The following is a 22,870-nucleotide window of genomic DNA, read 5'->3' on the forward strand; positions in this document are numbered from 1 at the left end:
TTGTCAGAGTAATATTTTAAATTATAAAAATACTATAACTTTAAAGAATATAAAATCACCCAACATCTATAAGAAATTGTCAAAATTATCAAAAACAATTTCACAGAAAAGACTTTTAAATATATGTATTGGTAAGATACCAAAGAAAATAAAATACCTACACATTGGTAATACAGAGTATCGAGCATTCGAACTAGTATCACGCCACTTTTAAGGAATTTGCAAGCTTGCAAAAAGCTTGCCTAGTAACAATAAGTTTGAGTTATAGTTGTGAAAATTTTATTTTAAATAATTGAATTCTTGTGGAAAATTTTATTTGTTAAAATAATTGAATTAATTAATTTAAAATAGTATTAAAAATACCTAATTGAAGTTCTTTGATGAGTTTTATTATTAATGAAAATAATTGAATTCTTTACACAAAAATAAAATTTGTTTCATTAATTCCTAATTTTTTGAACTACTTTATGTTTTAAAAAATATGAAACATTGTCTCATTGTACTGTTAAAGTTTAACTTTTTTTTTTATTGATTTATTTGACAGGGGTTCATGTGACCCATCGAAGACGAAACTTTCGATCGGGATACTTGATTGGTGACTCAATTATGCAAAAGTCGCATGATTTGTCAATTTGTATAAGACTGTCCTTAAATTATCCAATTGCCTTCACTTATTTACGAGGTATTTTGGTTCTCTAATTGAAACACTGATTACTTTTTTGCATTAAATATTTAAGCAGATCACTGAAAAAAAATCACCATCTTTATGATATTCTAACTTTAATAATAGAATGCATACATTTGCAATGTTGAAACAGAGAAGAAAAATGTTAAAATATTGATTACTATTACATAAAAAATATGTTTAAAAAGCAGTTTTGATTGCAAGTATAATATTTAATTATATTTGATATTCGACGCTATTTGTTAAATAAGATTATTATAATTAGCTCTCCTGAGGATTGTTTCTTTCGATGAATGAGTAAGTTACCTTGACACGTGGAATGGAGTTGCTTGCAGAATTAGATACAACCAGTCGATATTAGAATACACATGGAGTAACAGGTCTACTTGGAATCTGTGAATGGCTCAATATTCTACCATTATCACTCAATCATGAGTAATACTAACTTATTCTTTACGCACTAGTTACCCGGAACAACCTGCTAATACACAAGTCTATGCATTCCGATCATTCCACAAACACCTTGCGTGCACTTTAAATTCAATAACCAACTGCAATTATCCTGTAAAATCCCCCGTATACTCATTTTTATTAATTATTATTCATTCCATAAACTTTTTTTTAACTTCCGCAGATTCTCAATTTGTTTGCTTCTCTCGGATTTCTTTTTTCTCTTTCTCATTTCGTATTATAATCGGATTTTCCCCTTTTTTTTAATAAAGTTCATTTTTTATCATTATTATTTCAAACTTAATTGAATGAAATGAATTTTAAACGGTCTTGAAAAATTCAAAAAATTAGTCAAGGAAGGAAGCGGAGGCCTCATTTTATTATTATTATTATTATTCTAGAGATCTTTTTAAAGATTTTACTTCGTTACGGTGAACCGCATCCTTTTTGTGTATCAGAAATATTAAAAGTGGTTTTACTTTAGGAAACAATTATCGCGTGGTTTGCCGTTTTGGTTTTGACGACGCTTGACTTCTTTTTATCATATCAAAAACAAAATTTTTCAATCAAGTGAAACTAATTGCTACAAAAATTTCATTTTATATTTCCCTGACTTTACTCTGATTTTCAGACAGAACTTTGACTTTTACCCTGAACCTAAAGAATATTCTGATTCACTCTCAAAATTATTAGATACCAAAAAAATGTTGTTAAAACTTCTTTTTTAAATAAATATTTTATCATTATTATTTTTCCATAAGAATAAAGATTTTCGAAAATTTCAAATTCAAAGTTTCAAACTTTTTTAAAAATCCAACAACTTTTAAAAATATTACCATAAAACATGAAGATATCGATCACTCAGAGTCTTTGACTCGGAGTGATCGATTTTTTCATGTTTTATAATAAATTATTAAAGATAACCGAATGATAAAATCATTATTTTATATTATAAGAATAAGAATATTGATACTGTAACTTCTTCAAAATTATTTTCATTATTTCAATTCAATTATTATTTTCGAGAATTTTTAACTAAAATTCATCTACAAAACAATTATTTTTAATAATTTTTTGAAAAAAAGTACTTTGAGAATTTTCAAATCACGCTCTAATGCTTTTAATATTCAATTATAATCTAAAATTTTAACTGAAATTCATTTCTAAATTAATTTTTATTACTCAAATTTTTGAGAAAGTTCCTTAAGAATTCAATGATTTATTTAAAGAAAAAAAAATAACCTTTCGGTGAACATTTTTTTTAAACAAGTGGATTTCCTAAAATTTTAATAAATTGAACATTTTTCAATTAAATATATTTTTTAAAATACACAACTAATGTCTACAAAAATTTGAATAAAAATTCTTCAAAAAACTAACTTGTACAAAATTTTTAATTAAAATTTTTTAAAATTCAACTAAAAGAATAATACAAATTTTTACTAAATCAAATTTAGAAAATAAGTTTTGTGCTAAATAGATATTATTACAAAAAGCTCTATAAATTAATTTATTTTACATAATTTTGAGTTAATATGTTAAATTTTCTCTATTTTAAAAGATAAAATTTTTGATAAACTTTTATACTAACTTTTATGTTACTTTTTGTAATTTCTATAATTACAAAATGTAACTCTAAATTTTGAATGGGAAATAATTTAATTGTTATATAGAATTTTATAAAAATTTTGTGAAAATAATTAAATTCTTTTAGAGAATTCAATTGAATTTCTGCGAAGATTTTTATAAAAAATTTTTTTTATAAATGAACTGTTTTGATGAATTTAATTAAAGTTGAATTTTTTAGAATTTTGAATCAATTTCTAGTCTGTAAAATTGAATTTTTTCAGTATTTTGACTCAATTTCTAGTCTGTAAAGTTTAATTATTTTGTTAGAAATAGAAAGATTTAAAAATTTATTAAGAATAATTTATTAATTTATTCATTATTTAAAATTTATTTAAAATTAAATTAAATCTTTTCAATATTTTGGAAGAGTGATGGACAAAAAATTCCAGAATTTTCATATGAATTCTAGTATAATTAATTAATAATTCTTCATTAAGAAATTCTCTGCATATTTATTCGACATTGAAAGTATGTATATTTAAAACTGTTTCTCAATAAAGCTTAAAAGCAGCAGTTTTGATTTTTAAAGGTTCTATTTTAGAGTTGGCGATTTATAAAAGAACTTCTTATTGGTCGTTGCCAGCATGTTAAAGATTCAATGAATCGTGTGCGAATCGGACAACGACGATTCATTCAATATTCAAATCGTGGCCAGCATTTCCTTACCAGCTGCATGGAGTATTCCCTATGACAAAGTTTGTACCTCTAGTCTTCTTTTCTGATTTATTACTAAAGGATTGGACTTGGATTGATTCCCGTTTCAGGATAAATCAATCGAGGATAAAATGTTCACTTGCCACATTTATAAAAACCGTGTGTGAATGTATTCGCACTGTTAGATCTTTCAAAGATCCTTGAAATTCTTTAGACGTGTATTTGACACGTTGTCGTAAAAGTGCGGAAATCAATAATAAAATTACAGAATAAATTAACTTTTTCCATTGGAATATTTACTTGAATAAAAGTTCCTTCTCTCAGCATTAATAATACAATTATAAAAATAATTAGTGTTAAATATATATTTAAGAACATTTCTTATCAAATAATAAACTGACCTAGATTCCCATGTACCAAAGTCTAGATATGTATTTATTTTTACTTTTAGTACACATGAATTTTAACAAACCATTAAATAAATAATTTATATTCAATTTTAAAGCAATAAAAGTTGAAATGTTCTTTTTAGAATTACTGAAAAATTTTGCAGATGTATTAATGCGAAAAATAAGCTGGATCCTCGAAAATAATTTCTACACTGAATCATTAGTTTTTACTACATGTTACGAGAAATAGGAATTTGTTCACTGGTTTTTTTGAAACATTTAAAAAAAAATAAAATTGGACATTTTTCTCGATAAGTTGTGACGAGAGTTAAAAAATTTTGAACTGAATAAATAGGGAATAAAGAAGAAGAAGAAGAAGAGGCAAGAAAAGAAGCACACGCAGTCAGACGATGAAAATGTCTCAAGTAGTTTTGTCCTGGTTGCGCGAGTTCTAAAAATCCAAACAGTGACGATATACACTTTGGTTATGGACGACTAAATGTATATAGAAAAGAGCTTTCATGGTTACGCGAATATATACATCTACTATTTCCCGAGCAGTAATAAAGTCAGTCTCGTTCCATTCCGACAAGTTTTAACTACAGTTCCTACCCTCATTCTCAATCAAAGTAAAACTTTACTTTTGAGCACTTTTAACATTTATTCTTCTTTATTTTTCAATTTTTTTTCCTAGTCTCGTTTAGTCTTTTTTATCGCATCAAATAAAACACACTAATAAGTCGTCACACCTGTTTATGTTATAAATATAATACTTGATCGAGAGAACTCCACTTTAAAAGTTTAAATTCATCTCGATATTAGAACATTTAGCAATCAGAAATTGATAAATTTTTTATTTTTTCCTAAATCAGGGTGTCTACTATTTTCGTTTAACAAAATTCCCGGTTTTTTCCCGGTTTTGTTCTAATTTGCCCCGGTTTTTTTTCTCATCCAAAGAATGTTATTATTTATGAAAATAATTAAATGTTTCCGTAGAATTTTATTAAAATTTTTGAAAATAATTAAATTGTGGAGAACAATTTAATTATTTATAAATTATAAACATTGAAATTTATGAAAATAATTAAATTCTTTGTGAAGAATATTTTTTAAAAATAATATTCAAAAGAATTTAGTAAATCTGAGGAATTTTTTTACAGTTTCTAGTAATAATTGAATTCTTTTAAAATAGTATTAAACTAATTCAAATTTAGAGAACAGTATAAATATCATACATAAAAATTGAAATAAAAAGCGATTTTTTAAAAACAAATTAAAATAATAAAAATTCCTGGCTTATTCCCGGTTTTTCCCGGTCAAATTCAATTGCAGACCCTGTAAATTTTTGCCTTGATTTTTCATTGATTCTTTGAAAAAGATTTGAATTATTCTCTCTTTTTTGAAAACCGGAAGTAAAATGTTTGATCCAACCTTTTTTTATATTCTTCGACCCACTTCTTTTATGTTCTGATGAATTGGAAGGACGTGGGAAAACGAGGGTGGTTTCGACCTAAAGTCCCAAATGCCGGCGCCAAAAATATCTTCATCTTCATACCATTTTGCCGATAAAGGCGCGGACACGATAGGGCTGTAAACTCGTATAGCCGAATCGTTACTGCCTGTACATGTAGATGTTACGACTTCTTTTCTGTGTAAACCGAAGAAAAATTTATCTTGTCCATTTAATTTAAACAAATAAATAGTTCTATTGAACTAAAAAAAAAATTATCAAATAAAGACGAGTAAATTTTCAAGACCGTTTTTCAAGAGCTGCTCTCGAATACAAGGTTAAAGGTGATGATGGTGGCAAGGATTAATAGCGGAAATTTGTAGCAGAGAATTTTGGATATGGTCCAATCGCTAAATTCAATTACGTTGCAAACTCTGCCAAGAACAAGGTGTACATTGATAATTCGTCTTGAAGTAGATGCAACATCGACGTGTCCTATCCGTCATTAATGAGTCTTTATTATCATCTTAGAATGTGACTTATTAAATTAGAAACGATTTGTTTGAAAATTTTGAGAGAAAATTAAATTTTAAATTTATTACATAAAATGTTAACTTTCATCATAGTGATTTTACAAACTATGTATAATATAATATTTGTATCGAAATTTCCTGTAAGAAATTAAATTTTCATACTTTGTTTTATTATTCACTTTTGATGCGCTGTAATTTTTATGAAAGCTTCCCAATAGATTATAAATAAAGAGAAAAAAGCAGGCCTTCTCAATATTTATTTATTTTTTTTTTGTCTGTCATGAAACTTTGAAATTATCAAACATTTTTAATACGAAACCTTTAAATTTTTATTTAATTATTTGCAATTTAATGCAATTTTTATATTTGAAATAATTTAATACTTGGAGAACTATCAAAAAATTATTACTTAAAATTATGTAATGAATAACTTTACTTGAAAATTTCAAAAATTATTGAATTTTATAAAGTTGAAATGAATTTAATTAGAAATTTTATTGAAAATAATTAAATTCATGCAACGAAGTATGAATTTAATTATATTTTCAATAAAATTTCTCAAACGAATTCAATAATTCTTAAAATTTTTGATAAATTTCATGTCAAAATTTCAATTATTTTAAAATTCTTTGCAAGAAATCAATTATTTTAAATAAAATTTTAATAAAATATCAGAATTCAATATTATTCTAAATATTGATAAATTTCTTTGTAGAATTTAAATTATTTTGAATTTTTTGCATTGGCTGTTCACAGAGAACCAATCGAATAAAACCGATTCGACTAAATATCAGAATTCTTCTTTGTACACTTAGCTTTGAGGAAATTATGATAATAGCGGAGAAAAAAATTTTTGAAATAACATATCGTATTTTCTGAGAAAGTGCTAAAACCCCATTTTGCACCACCCGTGGGGCAAAATGGGGTGGTATCAAATAACTACACAAAACATGGAATATTTTTTCAAAATTCATTTAATTCTTGTTGTGTGAGATTATAAATATTACAAACAAAAAGTAGGGTTCTTTATTACTATGAAAAAACAAGTACCTAATATTTATTAGAATTTAACAAAAAAACATGGATTTATTGCAAAATATCGATATATCGATAGTATAAATGCCGCGTAACAAAAATATCGATTCTTCTACGGGAAATGTTTAAATATGCATATAATATAATGTTTTTAAATAATTCAATGAAACGGCGTAGCCACCGGTAGGTATGCCCCACACTGCATATTAAACAAAATGCAATGTTTCCAAGTTATTGTTAACAATTTAACAATCTATTCTATCGGAAATTACTATAGATGCTGAAAAAGATCCCACACTTGCCAAATTAAATGCATTATCACAAAAAGTTTTGTATGCACTTTAATTTTGATAAATATTCATATTTTTTTTGCTTAAAACTTTAAAGTTGTAGGTATAACTTTAAAAAAAAAAATTTTTTTTTGTAGTGTCTTTATAATTAATAACAGTTTCTTATCAATATGAATGATATATATCAAGGATAAGAAAATTAAAAATAACTATCATGGAAAAATTATAGAGGTACCCCATTTGACCCGCCTACGCCATTTTGCCCCACTCTCCCCTATTTTGAATTTTTCGCATGATTTCAATTATTTTCAATTAAATTTCTGAAAAAAATTCAATTATGCTTTAATTTTTTTATAAATTTATTGTTAGAATTTCAATTATTTTACATTCTTGGAAAGAATTAAATTTTTTTAATACAATTTTAATAAAAATATCAGAATTCAATTATTCTTAAAAATGTTGATAAATTTCTTTGCAGAATTTCAATTATTTTTACTTTTAAAAAATTTTAATTTTCAATTAATTTAATTAGACATTTTAAAGAATTTGGTTTTTTGAAAAATTTTGATAATTTAAATTCTTTTGAAATTAGTTAAATTTTTTTAATATATATATACATATCTATCCCTATTAATATAAAATCATATCGCCGCCGCCGCTGTTTCAGAAAGTTTTAAGGGACCCTTATAGTAGGGGGAACATAGTCAAGGTTGGCCCACTGTCAAGGTAGGTCCATCGTCAGAAACAAGTTATATTTGACCTAAATTCAGGTCAATTTAAGGGCAGTTTTAACCTACAGGCCAAAATTACTCAAAATTTAGGTCAATTTTAAGGGCAGATTCAACCTACAGGTAGAAAACTAACAAACTAACCCCTCTGCCCTCAAAATTTAAGTCAATTTTAAGAGTAGTTATGACTTAAAGTTAAAAATGGACAAACTTATCGCTCTGCTTTCAAAATTTAGTTCAATTTTAAGGGCAGTTTTGACCTAAGCGTTAAAAATTGCGTTTTACTCTGCCCGTACAATTTATGTCAATTTTAAGGGCAGATTTAACCTACAGGTAAAAAATTGACAAACTATTGCCTCTGCCCTCAAAATGTAGGTCAATTTTAAGGGCAGTTTTGACCTAAACGTTAAAAATTTACAAATAATTTCCTCTGACCTCAAAATGTGGGTCAATTTTAAGGGCAGTTTTAATCTACAGGTCAAAAATTAACAAACAATTCCCTCTGCTCTCAAAATTTAGGTTAATTTGAAGGGCAGTTTTAACCTAGAGGTAAAAAATTGACAAACAATTCCCTTTACCTTAAAAATGTAGGTCAATTTTAAGGGCAGTTTTGACCTTAACGGAAAAAATTGACGAACAATTCCCTTTGCCCTCAAAAATTAGGTCAATTTTAAGGTCAGTTTTCATCTACACCGCAAAAATTGTCGAAAAAACTTCCTCTGACCTGACCTTTCCTTAAAATTTAGGTCAAATTTGACATATTTTTTAGCCTATACATGAAAAAAGCAAATTAATTAGGATTTTTTAAAAAATCGTACCCTTATATTATACACGGAGAGAAGGGCGTAGTAGATTCTACTGACATGGCAGTTAAATCTACTAAACAGAATCGTTAGGTTTGGACTGACGGTACAGACAGTGCCATCTACTGCACTGTTTAGTAAGATAGTAAGATACACTGAGCAAACAGTATATTCTACTAAACAGAGAGGTGTCGTAGTGTATTATACTAAACATACAGTTGGCGCCACTAACCGGTGCACTAAATGATTTACTAAACGCGTTCTGTCACATTTACTGCAACTCTTCTCTCCGTGTAAAGTTTGACGGAATTTTCGACCTATTGGTTAAAAGAAGTTTGACCTAAATTTCAATATTAAGTTTCAATCAATAAAAGATGTTATAAATTGACATATTTTTTTTTAAAATTCTATTAAAATTATTTTTCTGTCCTCAAAATGTACTTTAACTTTAATGGCAGTTTTTTCCTACAAGTTAAAATTTGACCAGAAATCTCCCTCTGATCTGATATTTTCTTAAAATTTAGATCAATCTTAAGGTCAGTTTTGACCTACACGTCAAAAATTGACAAGAAAATTCCTTTTGACCTACTGTTTCCTTAAAATTTAGGTCAATTTTAAGGTCAGTTTTGACCTACGGGTAAAAATGAAGCCCACAAACGTCTATTATTTTACGTCGAAATCTTTAGTCCGTCCATAAATTACATAAGACATTTAGGGGGGAAGGGGGTCAGCAAGATCTTGCGAACAATAGGAAAAATGGCGCTAATGTATGTAAAATATCTTACGAGGGAGGAAGGGGGTCAAATTTACCCAAAAAATGACTTACGTAATTTATGGACAGCCCCTAATGGCCCTTACATTACGTCAACATTTATGTCAACTGCAGGTAAAAAGGGGCCCAATAATACTTTTGACACTGAGAAAAAAGAATTATCAAATTTACTATGAGGAGTGTCAAACTTGAAAAAGTTGACACTATAATCACTTCCGTAAAGTAGAATTCTCTATTAGTTATCTTTTTTAATATCTCCTGTTATAATTTTTTCTAACTCATTACTATCCCATCATATTAAGATAACATGATTTTAAAAATTAAAATAAATATTAAAAATAGTTAGGGGGTTGGCGCGCGAAGCGCGCAGGGGGGCGAAGCCCCCCTAGTATATATATATATATGTCGTAGGCAGATAGCAGAATCCGGCAGTATGCAAACTACCTAGGCAGTTTGTAAACCGCGGGCAGTTAGTAAAATACCTAAATTTGAATGTATGAAAACAGGCAATATGCAAAATGCCTAGGCAGTTTACATACTGCCAAAGACGTTTCAGGCAAATAGAAGAATGTATTGAAAGTCGCAAATTTTTTTAATTAGAATAACTTATTCTAAAGGAAATACAACTTTTATCCTGTTATTACTTGTTGCAACAATTTATAGATTTGTGACATCTTGATCCGCATTTAACACTGTCTAACCGTGCCCTATCCCACATTGCTCTTGCTCCACTTTGCTGTTTAAAAGCTAATATTAATTTCTCTTGAAATTGCATCTCGTTCACTGCACTTTCTTCCATTTTCAAAAATGGTTAATAAGAATAAACGTAATTGAGAAATTATAGATAGACAATCTGAAGTCTAAGAACGATAATTGCAAAGTAAAGTATATATACTTATATATAAGTATATATAAGTATATATACTTATATATACTTAATTATAATTAGGGCCCAAATAATTCAGTAATATATAAATGGAAGAAACAATAGTATTATTTTCAATAAATTCTATCAATATTATGTTAGTTTATTTTGTACATGCTATATTAATAAATCTTAATCAATTACAATTTTCGGTTACTGTCAATAATATTTTCATATTTTAAATATTGAGTATTGCGACTTTCAATACATTCTTCTATTTGCCTGAAACGTCTTTGGCAGTATGTAAACTGCCTAGGCATTTTGCATATTGCCTGTTTTCATACATTCAAATTTAGGTATTTTACTAACTGCCCGCGGTTTACAAACTGCCTAGGTAGTTTGCATACTGCCGGATTCTGCTATCTGCCTACGACATATATATATATATATATATATATATATATATATATATTTAATTAATTATTAAAAATAATGTAGTTATAGAAGGATTTTAGTTGAAAATTATGGAAAATAGTAATTTAATTGAAGTGATGAAAATAATTTGGAAAAAGTTAGAGAAGCAATATTCTTATAATAGAAAATAATGATTTTATCACTCGGTCATCTTTAATTATTATTATAAAACATGAAGAAAGCGAGCACTACGAGTCAAAGACTCTGAGTGATCAATATCTTCAAGTTGTATATTTATACATTTTTATTTAAAAAAAATTTTTTTTAAATAATTTTGAAATTTTTATTATTAATAAATAATATTCTTCCAAGTTGTTGAATTTCAAAAAGTTTTTAATTTGATATTTTTGGAAATCTTAATTTCGAATAATTTTACAAAGAAATTGGAAAATAAATGTATTAGGTAGAACATGTTTCTGGTATCTAATAATTTTTAGAGTGAAGCAGAATATTCAAAGTAAAAAATTTCGTCTGGAAATCAGGGAAAAGTCATAGGAAAACAAAATAAAATTTTTGGGGCAACTCTGAAAATGTATTTCCATTGATTTAATTTCTTAAATTGGCATTTTATTAGCATTAATTTTATTGAATTTAAATTGAAATTAATCGACCATAACTAAAGGTCCCTTGTATTGGAGTATGCGACTTAAAACGTCAGTTGATTTTCAATTGCAGTTCTCGGTCGCATTACGTCAGAGGGCTTTTAAGCTGCATAATATATGTAATTGGACTCGGGGATCCCACCAATTTCAAACATTTAAATTCTTCCATCAGGGTCATGGCACCGTTGATGAAGTTGGAAATTTTATGTGAAACGTGACTTATCGTAAAATAAATAATTTAGCAACTGTTTCAATTTGTAATTATATTGTTTTTTCTCTTGTTTCAGAATTCAATAAGACACAATCTTTCACTGCACAATCGATTTATGAGAGTACAAAACGAAGGCACTGGAAAAAGTTCCTGGTGGATGATTAATCCTGATGCGAAACCTGGAAAGTCTGCTAGAAGAAGGTATGCAATTTATGAATTTTCATACTTTAGAAATAATGCTAAAGAAAATAAGAGGAAAAATATTTTAAAATACTTTTATTTTCATGTTTTCTTTTCAAAATGGTCTAAGAAATAATTTTTAATGGATTATGTGATTTTATGATTGCATTTTAAAAAAGAATTGGAAAAAGTAAAGAAAATTCTGAAGCTATGAATTCATAGCGTAAATTAAAAGCATTAGCTTGAAATTAATACTTTAAGACTTAAACTTCTGACAATTTAGTCGGAAGATTTGTGTACACTTGAATGAAATTTCTTGAATCTTGAAGCAGACATGAAAGTTGAAGAGTAGAAGTAGGTAAGTGACAATGATTTCGATTGTCGTTTAGAGCGACGTCAATGGAGACAAGCAAGTTCGAGAAGAGGCGAGGTCGAGTAAAGAAGAAGGTTGAAGCGTTGAGGAACGGAAGTTTGCAGGCGGACGCAACCCCCAGCCCCAGCAGCAGCGTCAGCGAGGGCTTGGATCTCTTTCCAGACAGTCCCCTTCATCCAGCGAGCGGCTTTCAACTATCACCAGACTTCCGGTACGCGTTCAACTCCTTCGAATTGTGCTTTCCTTCATCGTTTTTCGATTTTATCACTTGAAGATCATCCCCATAATAATCATCTGCATGAAGAATGTTTTTAAACTGTGTTGTTTTTTAATTTTCAAAATTCATTCATCAATTTTATATTCGTCTATCCGTTCCTTTCTTTTTTTTAATAACTAAATCAATTATCTATTCTAAAACAATAAAATATATAATTTTTCAAAAGACCTCGGGCTTCGAGCAACGCATCCTCCTGTGGAAGATTGAGTCCGATACCTGCTGCCATTAGTGAATCAGATTGGCCACCGAGTTATTCGTACAGTCCAGAGCAATTAGGTATGCTATTCAGTTTGAAAGCAACCAACATTTTCGATGCTTCTTTTTCATAACGTACCTTTGCACTCGATACAGCTGGAAGTTTAGCAGAAACGATGAAAATCGACTCCTACCAGATGTACCAGACGTCACCACCACACCAACAGCAGACTGGCCCACCACCCTCTTATTTCGAAGCTCAGTACCAGAGGAATAACTCGCTTCGAACAAACAGCACACCCTATGGTCTACCACCCACACCTCAACCGACGAATCAACAAAGATGTCCAATTCACCGTCTACAACCCTGTGCCTGCCAAATGGTCAGTAACATCAATAATTGTCGAGTGTCAGTCAGATTTTAACTTTTGTTTTATCTTGATTCTCAGAATCTGAGTCCTGTGTCTGGTATGTCGCCTTCATACCAACAGCAGAGTGAACCTAGTCCTTCGACACTTAGCTCCCAGCAGCAGCAAACCATTCAATTCCTACTACAGTCACAACAGCGTCAACAGCAGCAGCAGCAGCAGCAGCAACAACAACAACAACAACAGCAGCAACAACAGCAGACGCACGCACAATCGGGACCCGGTGGTCCAAGTCCACCGGAATCGCCTAAACCCAGCACGATAATGGGCCAAATTATGGGGGCCCTAAACAATTCGGCTCTCCTCGATGATCTCAACATCAACATTGAAACGCTACAAGGTTTCGACTGCAATGTTGATGAGGTATTTAGCAATCATCTTTTAATCGTAAGACTACATTTAAGCTTCACTTATTTTCAGTCTCATTTGATTGCAGTCGCACTTGATTTAACTTGATTTAACTTGAAACTTTCTCCGTGCATTCCTATTGGTTGATGTTGAAGAATCCACCCGAATATTACGTCGCAGAGTTGAAAAAAGTGCGACTCTGCGCTTGTCGATTTTTATGGACCTGGTTAAAATAAGTGAAGCTCCAGTGTACTATCACTACTACTATCTATAGTGACAGTAAAAAGATAAGAAAGTACCCTACGGGTAAAGAACCATGTTCGTTCCAAAAACGTTCTTAAAACGTTTTTAGAACGTTTATATCCCTTAACTCTTTGTAGTCATGTGTATGAAAATCAAAAGGAATGTTAAGCAATCTTGCAACAAATCTGAGAAATCTATTTTGAACACGTTCAAGTCTGATTATATATTGAAAACATAGAAAGGAGACCATCATGGATCTAACAAGTGTCTGGTACAAGGTTTTAACAGTAATCATATTATTAAACACTAATACACCCTTGTCATTCTTTCTAAAACACGCCTATCAAGAGTATAGTTATTTAAATTAACTCTACCCTTAGTGAACGATACAAGATAACTTTTATTTATATTTATACTTGTATGATTACTATTACACCATTCTTGTAGACTCCTCAGATCCAATTGTAAATCCGAGGAGTATGCTCTTGGAAGGTTGGGAATTTAGTTTTTATAAAAACAAAGAATGCTTGAAAATATGGGTTTAATATCGTTCATGTCCAGTATAAACATTAAACCAAGGCGTGATATGTTCAAACAATGAACTTTGGCGAACATAAAATGTTCTAAAAACTTTATAAGAACGTTTTTGGAACAAACATAGTTTTTTGCCTATATGGTAAGGATGATGGTAAAACAGTAAAAAGATGAGAACATAATCGATTTGATCTGTGAATTAGGTGATAAAGCATGAACTGTCGATGGACGGAACACTGGACTTTAACTTTCAGCAGGGTATGCTTGGCGCCCCTACGGGTCAAGTGAGTGATGATGATATTATTCCAAGTGTAACGTCCCCGAGTGGTAGCGTATCTACCGTAACGAGTAACGCCAGTTCGGCTGGAGTTTACGCCAGTACCAACGCGGCAACTCCTGCCGCGCCACCTTCCTGGGTTCACTAGCAGTGGATTCCTCTACCCTCGACTCCTCCGTCGCCGTATGATCGTGATATTTTGCACAACACGACTCAGGCTCACCTTCACGGTAAGTGGACCAATCTCCATTATTATCCATATTTAATATTATTTAGAAAATAGTACAATTACACCGCACACTGAAAACAATTTTTAGACTATTTGACAATGATTAATCATCAGTTAACCGTTAAAATTAATGGTAAAACTAGTTATTACATGAAAAAATCATTGTGAACAATCTAGGAATTTTTTTCAGTGCATGCAGTCAATGATATTTTGATGACTTTCTTGTATTTAGAGAAGGAAATAGAAAGATTTAATATTTAGCAAGAAAATGTACAGTACTTTTTCTAAAAAAAACCGTAATTTACAAAATGGAAAAACAGAAAATAAAAAAATTGGGGAGAGTATTGTTTGATAATATGTAAATAAATTGAACCGGAAGCTATGATAAATTTTAAGAAATATTTGTTAGTCTCCCCAGGATTAGGCGAGTGCATTGAGAGCTTTCAAGACTTGATTAAATGAATAATAATTGCTTTCAACTCAGACTTTGTGAAACTTTATAGACAATTTTAAAAGCAAGGAAAATGTACTAGCCGGCGATAACTGGGCGTTTTACCTTAATCCAAATTTATTAAGTTGGAATCAAGTCTGAAAGTAACGGGAAAAGAAAGACGGCGAGCGCTTTGCTTTCGTTACTCCACTTCTTTAAGATTTAGATCGTCTCGGAACCAGGACCAATATCTCTCGCCGCTACGACTCAAGTTATCTCGAGCGTTATACATTCATGTTTCAAAGTGAAGTATGTATCGATCGACAGTCTTGTGGGTTTTGGTGGCGATGGGTTAACGTGGCATCTCGAAAGTTATAGACGTTACAGTTTTCCAAAGCAGAACTCGATTTGCGGGGGTGTGAGTGGAGAGAAGGAAAAATGGATGGAGGAAAGACAAGGAAATTGGGAGAAGGGGGCGTTGAGCGAGAAGAAACGAAAATGATCAAGAATCTTGAAAGATGGACTGGCTGCGGTTGGTCGCGGTTTGCTCGAATCTCTTTCGGAGCAAGAAGAAAGATGGAGGAAAGGGGGTGGAAGTGAACGACGCGAAAGGTGAGAGGTGGAGGGATTCGGCAAGACCAGAGCTCTCCTCCACCAACTTTATAATTCTTGCGACGCTTTTGGGGAATGAGATTGCCGTGGGATGGGGTTAAGGTAGTCCGCTGGCGCCAGTGGCGTCTGCCGAATTGCTGCTGACTTCCAGGCTTCTTACAGTTTTCGGCTAAGTGGTTCCCTTTCGTCGCCATCCCCCAAAGTTCGCGTGTAGGTGTCTTTTCGCGAAGCACAAACGAAAATTGCATCTTTACGTAACTGCAATTTCTAATTTAATTTAAATCGCTTCTTGATTTGTCGAATTTAATTTATCGAAGGCAACAGTACTATATATATGAATATTCACCAAAAACTTGATACTTTCAGAAAACCTGGAAAAGTCAGGGAATTATTATTTTCAAAAATTCTAATAAAAGTCTTGGCATAATTTTAATTATTTTAAAAAACTTGACTCAATTTAATGATTTTTAATATCTACTACTTTAATAAAAATTCCCAAAAGAATTCAATTAGATGAAAAAAAAATTAATAAAATTCTACGCAATTTAATTATTTTCATAAATAATAAAAATTTCACAGGAATTCAATTATTTACAAATTATTTTCATAAATAATAATATTTTTTACAGGGATTCAATTATTTTCATAAATAATAAAACTCGTAGCTGAATTTCAATTATTTTTAATACAATTTTAATGGAATTCCTCGAAAAAAGTTATTATTCTTAAAAATTTTATTAAAATTTATCAAAGAAATTCAATTATTTTAAAAACCTTTGCTACAATTTATTTATTATAATTTTAGTATTATTTTCAATACATTTTTAATTGAATTTCTTGAAAGAATTCAATTTTTTTCAAAATAATTTTAATGGAATTTTTCGTAGAAATTTAATTAATTTCAATAATTTATCAAAATTCAATTATTTTCAATATCTACTATTTCAATAAGATTTCACAAAAGAATTCAATATTAGATATTTTTAAAAAATTCTTCTCAAGAATTCAATATTATGGTCGAAAAGTAATAAAATTCTTCACAGAAATTCAATAATGGTGAAAAGTTTTAAAAAATTCTCTTCTAAATTTCCATTATCTTTATAAATAACTAGCTGTCGTACCCGTCTTCGACAGGTTTTAGTTTCTACAAATACATTCAATAGTGTGTCTACCAGTCTCGAAAAATGGAAAATAGAGGGGAATTTAATTTGACCGGAAAAAATAATAATTAGCTACCATTAACTATTTCATTAGAAAAATATAACTACATATTTTAAATCAGTGATTGACTTTTTATCATCAAATAATTTGTTTTTAATTAATTAAAATGCAGAGAACAATGTTTGTCAATTGTTTGTAGAAATTTAATTATTGTATTATAAGTTAATCAAAAAATTCCACCAGTTTTTGCTAAAATCTAAAATAAGACCTATATTGTAGGCTGAATTCACAGTTTAGTCACAGTTTTTTAGTCCAAAATTTAATTATTTTCAAAAATTTCAATAAAATTCTTGGCAAAATTTCAATTATTTTTAAAAACTTTTCTTAATTTAATCAAATTTTTTTTACAGAGATTCAATTATTTTTAATACAATTTTAATATAATTTCTCGAAAAAAGAATTTATTCTTAAAAATGTTATTGAAATTCGTCAAAAGAATTTTAATTACCTATTTAAAAATTTGTTGATGAAATTCTTTAAATTTTAACTAACAATTCTGTGGAAATAATTTTTTTAAAAGTTTAATTACGGATTTTTTCAAAAAAGTATTTGATGTTTTTTATTTTCTAATTTATATTTAACTGAATAATTTCCGAATAATTAAAATTTTATAAAATTGAATTGTAAACAAATGAATTTAAAAATAGTAAAATTTACTAATTCAAAAGCAAAAAGTCAATCACTAATTCCAATTAGTATAAACATTTTTGCTAATTCAAATTTATAGAGAAAGTATTATAACGTGAATTTTTAGAAATAATTGAATTTTAAAAAGGTTTCAAATTATAATTTTTGAATGTCTGAATTTTTCATACTTTTAACTGAAAATTGTGTAGATTTAATTTTTTTTAAAATTATTTCATGCCTTTATTTTATAATATATTTTTAATTGTGAATTTTCAAATAATCGAAATTTCATAAAATTTTATAATGTAAACAAATAGATGTGAAAATTCTTAAAGAATTTTATTTTTAAATGATTAAAAATAATTAATTTAAAAAAGAATTTTAGTTGAAAATTCTGGAGAACAATAATTGAATTGAAGTGATGAAAGTATTAATTTGGAAAAAGTTACAGAAGCAATATTCTTAAAATATAAAGTAATGATTTTATCAGTCGGTAATTTTTAATTATTATAAAATACGAAGATATCGATTGCTCCGAGTCAAAGACTCACAAAGTGATGGATTATTTTCTTCATGTTTTATAGCAATTTTTTACAAGTTGTTTAATTTCAAAAAGGTTTGAATTTAAATCTTCTGAAGAATTTTAATTTTTATGGAAAAATTATAATGGCAAATTGTTTAATTTTGTAAAATATAATTGTAGTTTTAAAAACCTGGAAAAATTCCGTTTGTCAACCTGGAAAAGTCAGGGAATTTGAAATGAGCAAAAGCGTGGCAACCCTGATTTTCTCTATTTAACCGAATTCTCCAAAGTTAACATTAAATTTTCTATATGGACTCGAGTATTGCTTGAGGCTTTTTGAATTAATTCAAATTGACATTAGTTATTGGATATTTTAACTCTTAATGAACATTTTTTTTCACACATGCGGTTTTATTAAAAAATCATTTTTTTACAACTTTTCCTGCTAGTGTAAGTAATCGTAAATTAAAAATTATTTGCCCTGGCAAAAAATTGTCAAAAATTTCAAATCGAGTTTTGTAAAGTTATTAAATAAATCTTTTCATAGTGTACGAGCGTTTTATATCGAACCAGTTATTAAAAAAGAAAAGCAAATAATAAAGAAAAGAAGAACATGATGTGGATATACTGCATATGCGTAATCTGACATTCATCGGAACGATGAACCGATGGATCGCCTCAGGCGTTAATACCGGCACGTAACAAGTGCTTGTTCATTGGTCTTTTTTCAATTTCCGCAATTAAAAAATATTTTGCTGAAAGTTAATATGACATCCGCTCTGTTTCTGGTGTACCTTTTGATTAATACAAATATAATTCAGGACTTGAATTCGTGCCTCGAAATCTCGAGTTTTCAACAATTATTAGAATAAATTTTAATATAATTCCATTAATTTTGCATGCTGTGAGAAATTACAGTTAATAATTCCGCATTAGAAGTTTTCTTCTAAAGTGCTCTTTTTAAATTATTAAAAATAAGAGAAATAATCCGAACTGGTTTATAGAACTGGTGTCAATTAAATTGATAAAGTGTAAAAAATTCTCAACATATGAAAATTAATATCTAATTTAAATCCCCAACTCCTTAATTTCAATCTTCATTTAAAATTAACAATATCTAATATACAATTAATTTTCAATTATTTTTTTGTATCAATACTTTTAGTATCAATTAAAATTGCTCCAGAATAATCCCTTCTTAAAGGCAACAAAAATAGATTTGTAATTACAAGAGGAACATTCCATTTCTTATAATTAAGAGTAGGCGGTGTCCTATTTTTTATTGTTTCAATATTATGTATATATCGTTGTGTCGTAGAAAAAAATTCTACGACATAAACGAAAGTTCTGAAAGGAAAGGAAAATGGTAGGAAGACGTAGGAGAGCTGAGTCAATTACTATATATCAGAAGGCTTCACAAATTGTTCTGCTCTGTATCCCAGCAACCGTGAGAAATTAATTCACGACAAATTTTTTCAATAGTTTTAATTTATATTTAGAAGAATTTATTTCAAAGAAATTCAAACCTGCTGATTTTTTACTAATTACTAAATTTTTAATTTTATTCTTCTGGTTTTTAATTATTTACACTGAATAATATCATTAGAATTTAGTTTGATTCGAAAAATTCTAAGAATATTACTCCAGTGGTGTTGCGAGGCAACACTTTTGATTCGTTTTTCGTCTCAATTTGATATCCGCAGAAAAACTGTGATTTCAAATTCTTCAAGTACCAAAAAGTTGATGATATTTACGAATTCTATGAGAAAATTAATAAAATTTTATTAGAATAAAAAAATGTATGGTTTCTAGACACCTTGGAAGAAGGCATATATATGACTTGTAGTATAGTAATACTCGTTCTCGGTTGATATATTTAATTCTTGTGGATAGGTACAACCAGTCGTCCTCCATGATTTCTTCCATCACAATGTCAATGTGGAATGTTGTTAAGCGTGCCACGTTTTACGACCACCCAAATCATAATTAAAATGCGATTACATTCTTTCAATAAAAACCGTACTGCCGCACTTGATTTACGATTTTTGGCTCCAGGATACACATACAATAAAACGAGAAGTGTGATCTTTTTTTCATTTTACTCTTTTAACTTGACATTGAAACAATGTCAAGATTTATCTATTCTTCGGAAAGTAATTAAAGAACAGATATCGTTTCTTATTGTAATTTTAAAATTGACTACTTTACTTTTATGGACTTGAAATCACTTGTATTTAATTATCCTGAAATCACGACCCTAAAGAATATTCTGATTCATTCTAAAAATGATTAGATACTGAGAAAAATGTTCTAATACATTTATTTACGAATTTCTTTGATTGCAAAATTATTCAAAAACAACAATAACTTTTTTTTTAAATAAATATTTAATTATTAGGTATTATTTTTCCATAGGAATTAAGATTCTTAAAAATTTCAAATTCAAACCTTTTTGAAATTCAATAACTTGTAAGAATATTATTACAAACATGAAGAAGATGTTTCACATAATTTCTTCATGTTTTTATAATAATTAAAGATGACTCAGTGATATACCCATTGTATAGGTACTAGAAAATACAATACAAATTCAAATAATTTTTTTAAAAAAGTCAATTTAACTTCTTCAAAGAAAAGTAATTCTACAGAATTGTTAGTTAAAAGTAGGTATGAAAATAATTTCAGATTTTTAAAGATTTGAATTTGAAACCTTTTCAAAATTTAATTAATTTTAAAAATTCATGCCATAATGCTTTTAAAATTCAATTAATATCTAAAAATTGATCTAAATTCATTTTAGATTAATTTTTATTAGAAAATTCTACGCGAATTCAATTATTTAAATTCAATAATAAATAGGGGAGAGTGGTCCTAAGTTGGCCGCCTAAGCAAATTGGTCGAAAATAGTAACAAAATGAAATTTAATCACTTCGGCAAGTATATATATATTAGTGTTCAGAGATCGTTTTGCTATAATTTTGTGGTATTTAGAACGTTTTAGAATGGCTTTTGTAGTCTTAATACAATAAAAATAGTAAAAAGCTGCATTTTGGACATTTCAGAAATAGCGATCCTAAGTTGGCCACCACTTTTTTTCGCTTGTGTATAAGGAAGAAATGCATATTCTTTTCAATTACGCCGAAATTTTACAAATTTGATACATTTAGGAGAATAAAAACGCATTATTTAACTATTTTTGTTTAGAAAATGAAGCATTGTTTTATTTAATTTATTTGCAGTGATGGATGGCTGTGGAGACAGGCGTTTTTGTACTATGTCTTTTCTAATGTTTTTTAAACCATTTTTTTTGTTTTTTGTCTTTGTTTAATTCCTTCGTTATACTTTTACGGTCTTTCTCGTGATGAAAAACACAAAAAAGAAGTAAAACATAAATAAAAACAAACACAAACAATAGGTGGCCAACTTGGGACCACTGCGGTAGATTTTTACAAGTTTCAAATTATTACGCTAATAAAAAAAATTTAATTAAAAAATCAACAGAACCTCTTTATTACAACATTAAATAAAGGAGCTAGCGCACACACTCATTTAGAAATTTTTAATTATTTATCTCTTGTAGCTACTCTCGAAAAAAACAAGAAAAATTACATTTTTTTGGTCGTAAACAATATTATTGTCCTTACAATGCCTAGAAGAATCTTAGATTATAATTAGGTCCATAAATTATATCATGGTTTATCAATATATCATACCACAAAATTATAGATTCGTCCAGTATACCATCTCTGCGAGAAACCCAGGGTGGCCAACTTAGGCCCACGGCCAACTTAGGACCATGCTCCCCTATATAATTTATTCATAATAATGGAATGATTCTTAAAATTTAAATTTACCAAGAATTTTATTAACAACATTTGAAAATATTTAATTTCTTTTAAGAAATTTAATGAAAATTTTACTGAAGTTTTATAATATTAAAGAATTTTATTAAAATTTTTGACATTAGTTGAATTCTTGACAAGAATTTTAAAAAAATTTTTTAAATAATTTAATTTTTGCAAAGTATTTTATTATTTTTCAAAATAATTGAATTCTTGTAATGAATTTTGATATTTATCAAAATAATTGAATTTTATAAAAGAATTTTATTAAAATTCCTTAAAATAATTGATTATATAAAATTATTAATCACTTGAAAATTTTTGAAAATTACTGATTTTCTGCATGAATTAGAAATTATATATGAAAGTAATTGAATTAATGCAACGAATTTTATTATTTTTTTTAAATAAACAAGTATTTCTTAAAATTGAATTCTTTCGTCATGTTTTAATAAAATTTTTAAGAATAAATTGCTTTTGAAATAATTGAATCCCAATAAAACTTTTATATTAAAAAATTTAACTAATTTCAGAAGAATTTTAATTATGTATATTAAAACTTTTTAAAAATCTAAGTTCTTTAAAATTTTTGTAATTAAATTCATTCAAAATTCAAATTTTATAAAATTTTAAATTAAAAGTTTTTGAAGTTTATCTATTTATGAAAATTGTAAACGCAACTCTTTTAAAATTCAATTGATTCTGAAATTTTGAAATAAAATTATTCATTAAATAATGTACAAGTAATATTTTTTTATTGTTCTTCAAAAATTAAGTTATTTAAAAAGAAATTGTTGTCCGAAATGGAAAATTTTAAAGGTTTTGTATTAGAATTCGTGATAATTTCATAGTTTTTGAGACTAATAAAATTCAGTACTTTTAATAAAAATTCCTGACTTTTCCCTGACTTCCATGATCTGTGGCAACCCTGTAAAATAATTTCTAGAAGAATTATGTTTTC

At 28.2% G+C, this 22,870-nt stretch overlaps 1 protein-coding gene across 2 annotated transcripts in view; it reads left to right on the plus strand.

Annotated features, from left to right (window-relative positions):
* The window catches only part of LOC122500175 (forkhead box protein O-like), a 155,309-nt gene that overhangs the window by 82,556 nt on the left and 49,883 nt on the right, over nt 1–22,870 (plus strand). For both annotated transcript variants that reach the window (XM_043608962.1, XM_043608963.1), the window contains exons 2-7: nt 11,647–11,771; nt 12,140–12,334; nt 12,567–12,676; nt 12,752–12,978; nt 13,045–13,386; nt 14,352–14,655. In XM_043608962.1, coding sequence (XP_043464897.1) covers nt 11,647–11,771; nt 12,140–12,334; nt 12,567–12,676; nt 12,752–12,978; nt 13,045–13,386; nt 14,352–14,573 — 1,221 coding nt within the window. In that variant the 3' untranslated portion in view covers nt 14,574–14,655. The remainder of the gene's footprint in view (nt 1–11,646; nt 11,772–12,139; nt 12,335–12,566; nt 12,677–12,751; nt 12,979–13,044; nt 13,387–14,351; nt 14,656–22,870) is intronic.

Source organism: Leptopilina heterotoma, unplaced genomic scaffold, assembly GCF_015476425.1.
Source record: "Leptopilina heterotoma isolate Lh14 unplaced genomic scaffold, ASM1547642v1 Lhet_182, whole genome shotgun sequence".
Classification (NCBI taxonomy): Eukaryota; Metazoa; Arthropoda; class Insecta; order Hymenoptera; family Figitidae; genus Leptopilina; species Leptopilina heterotoma.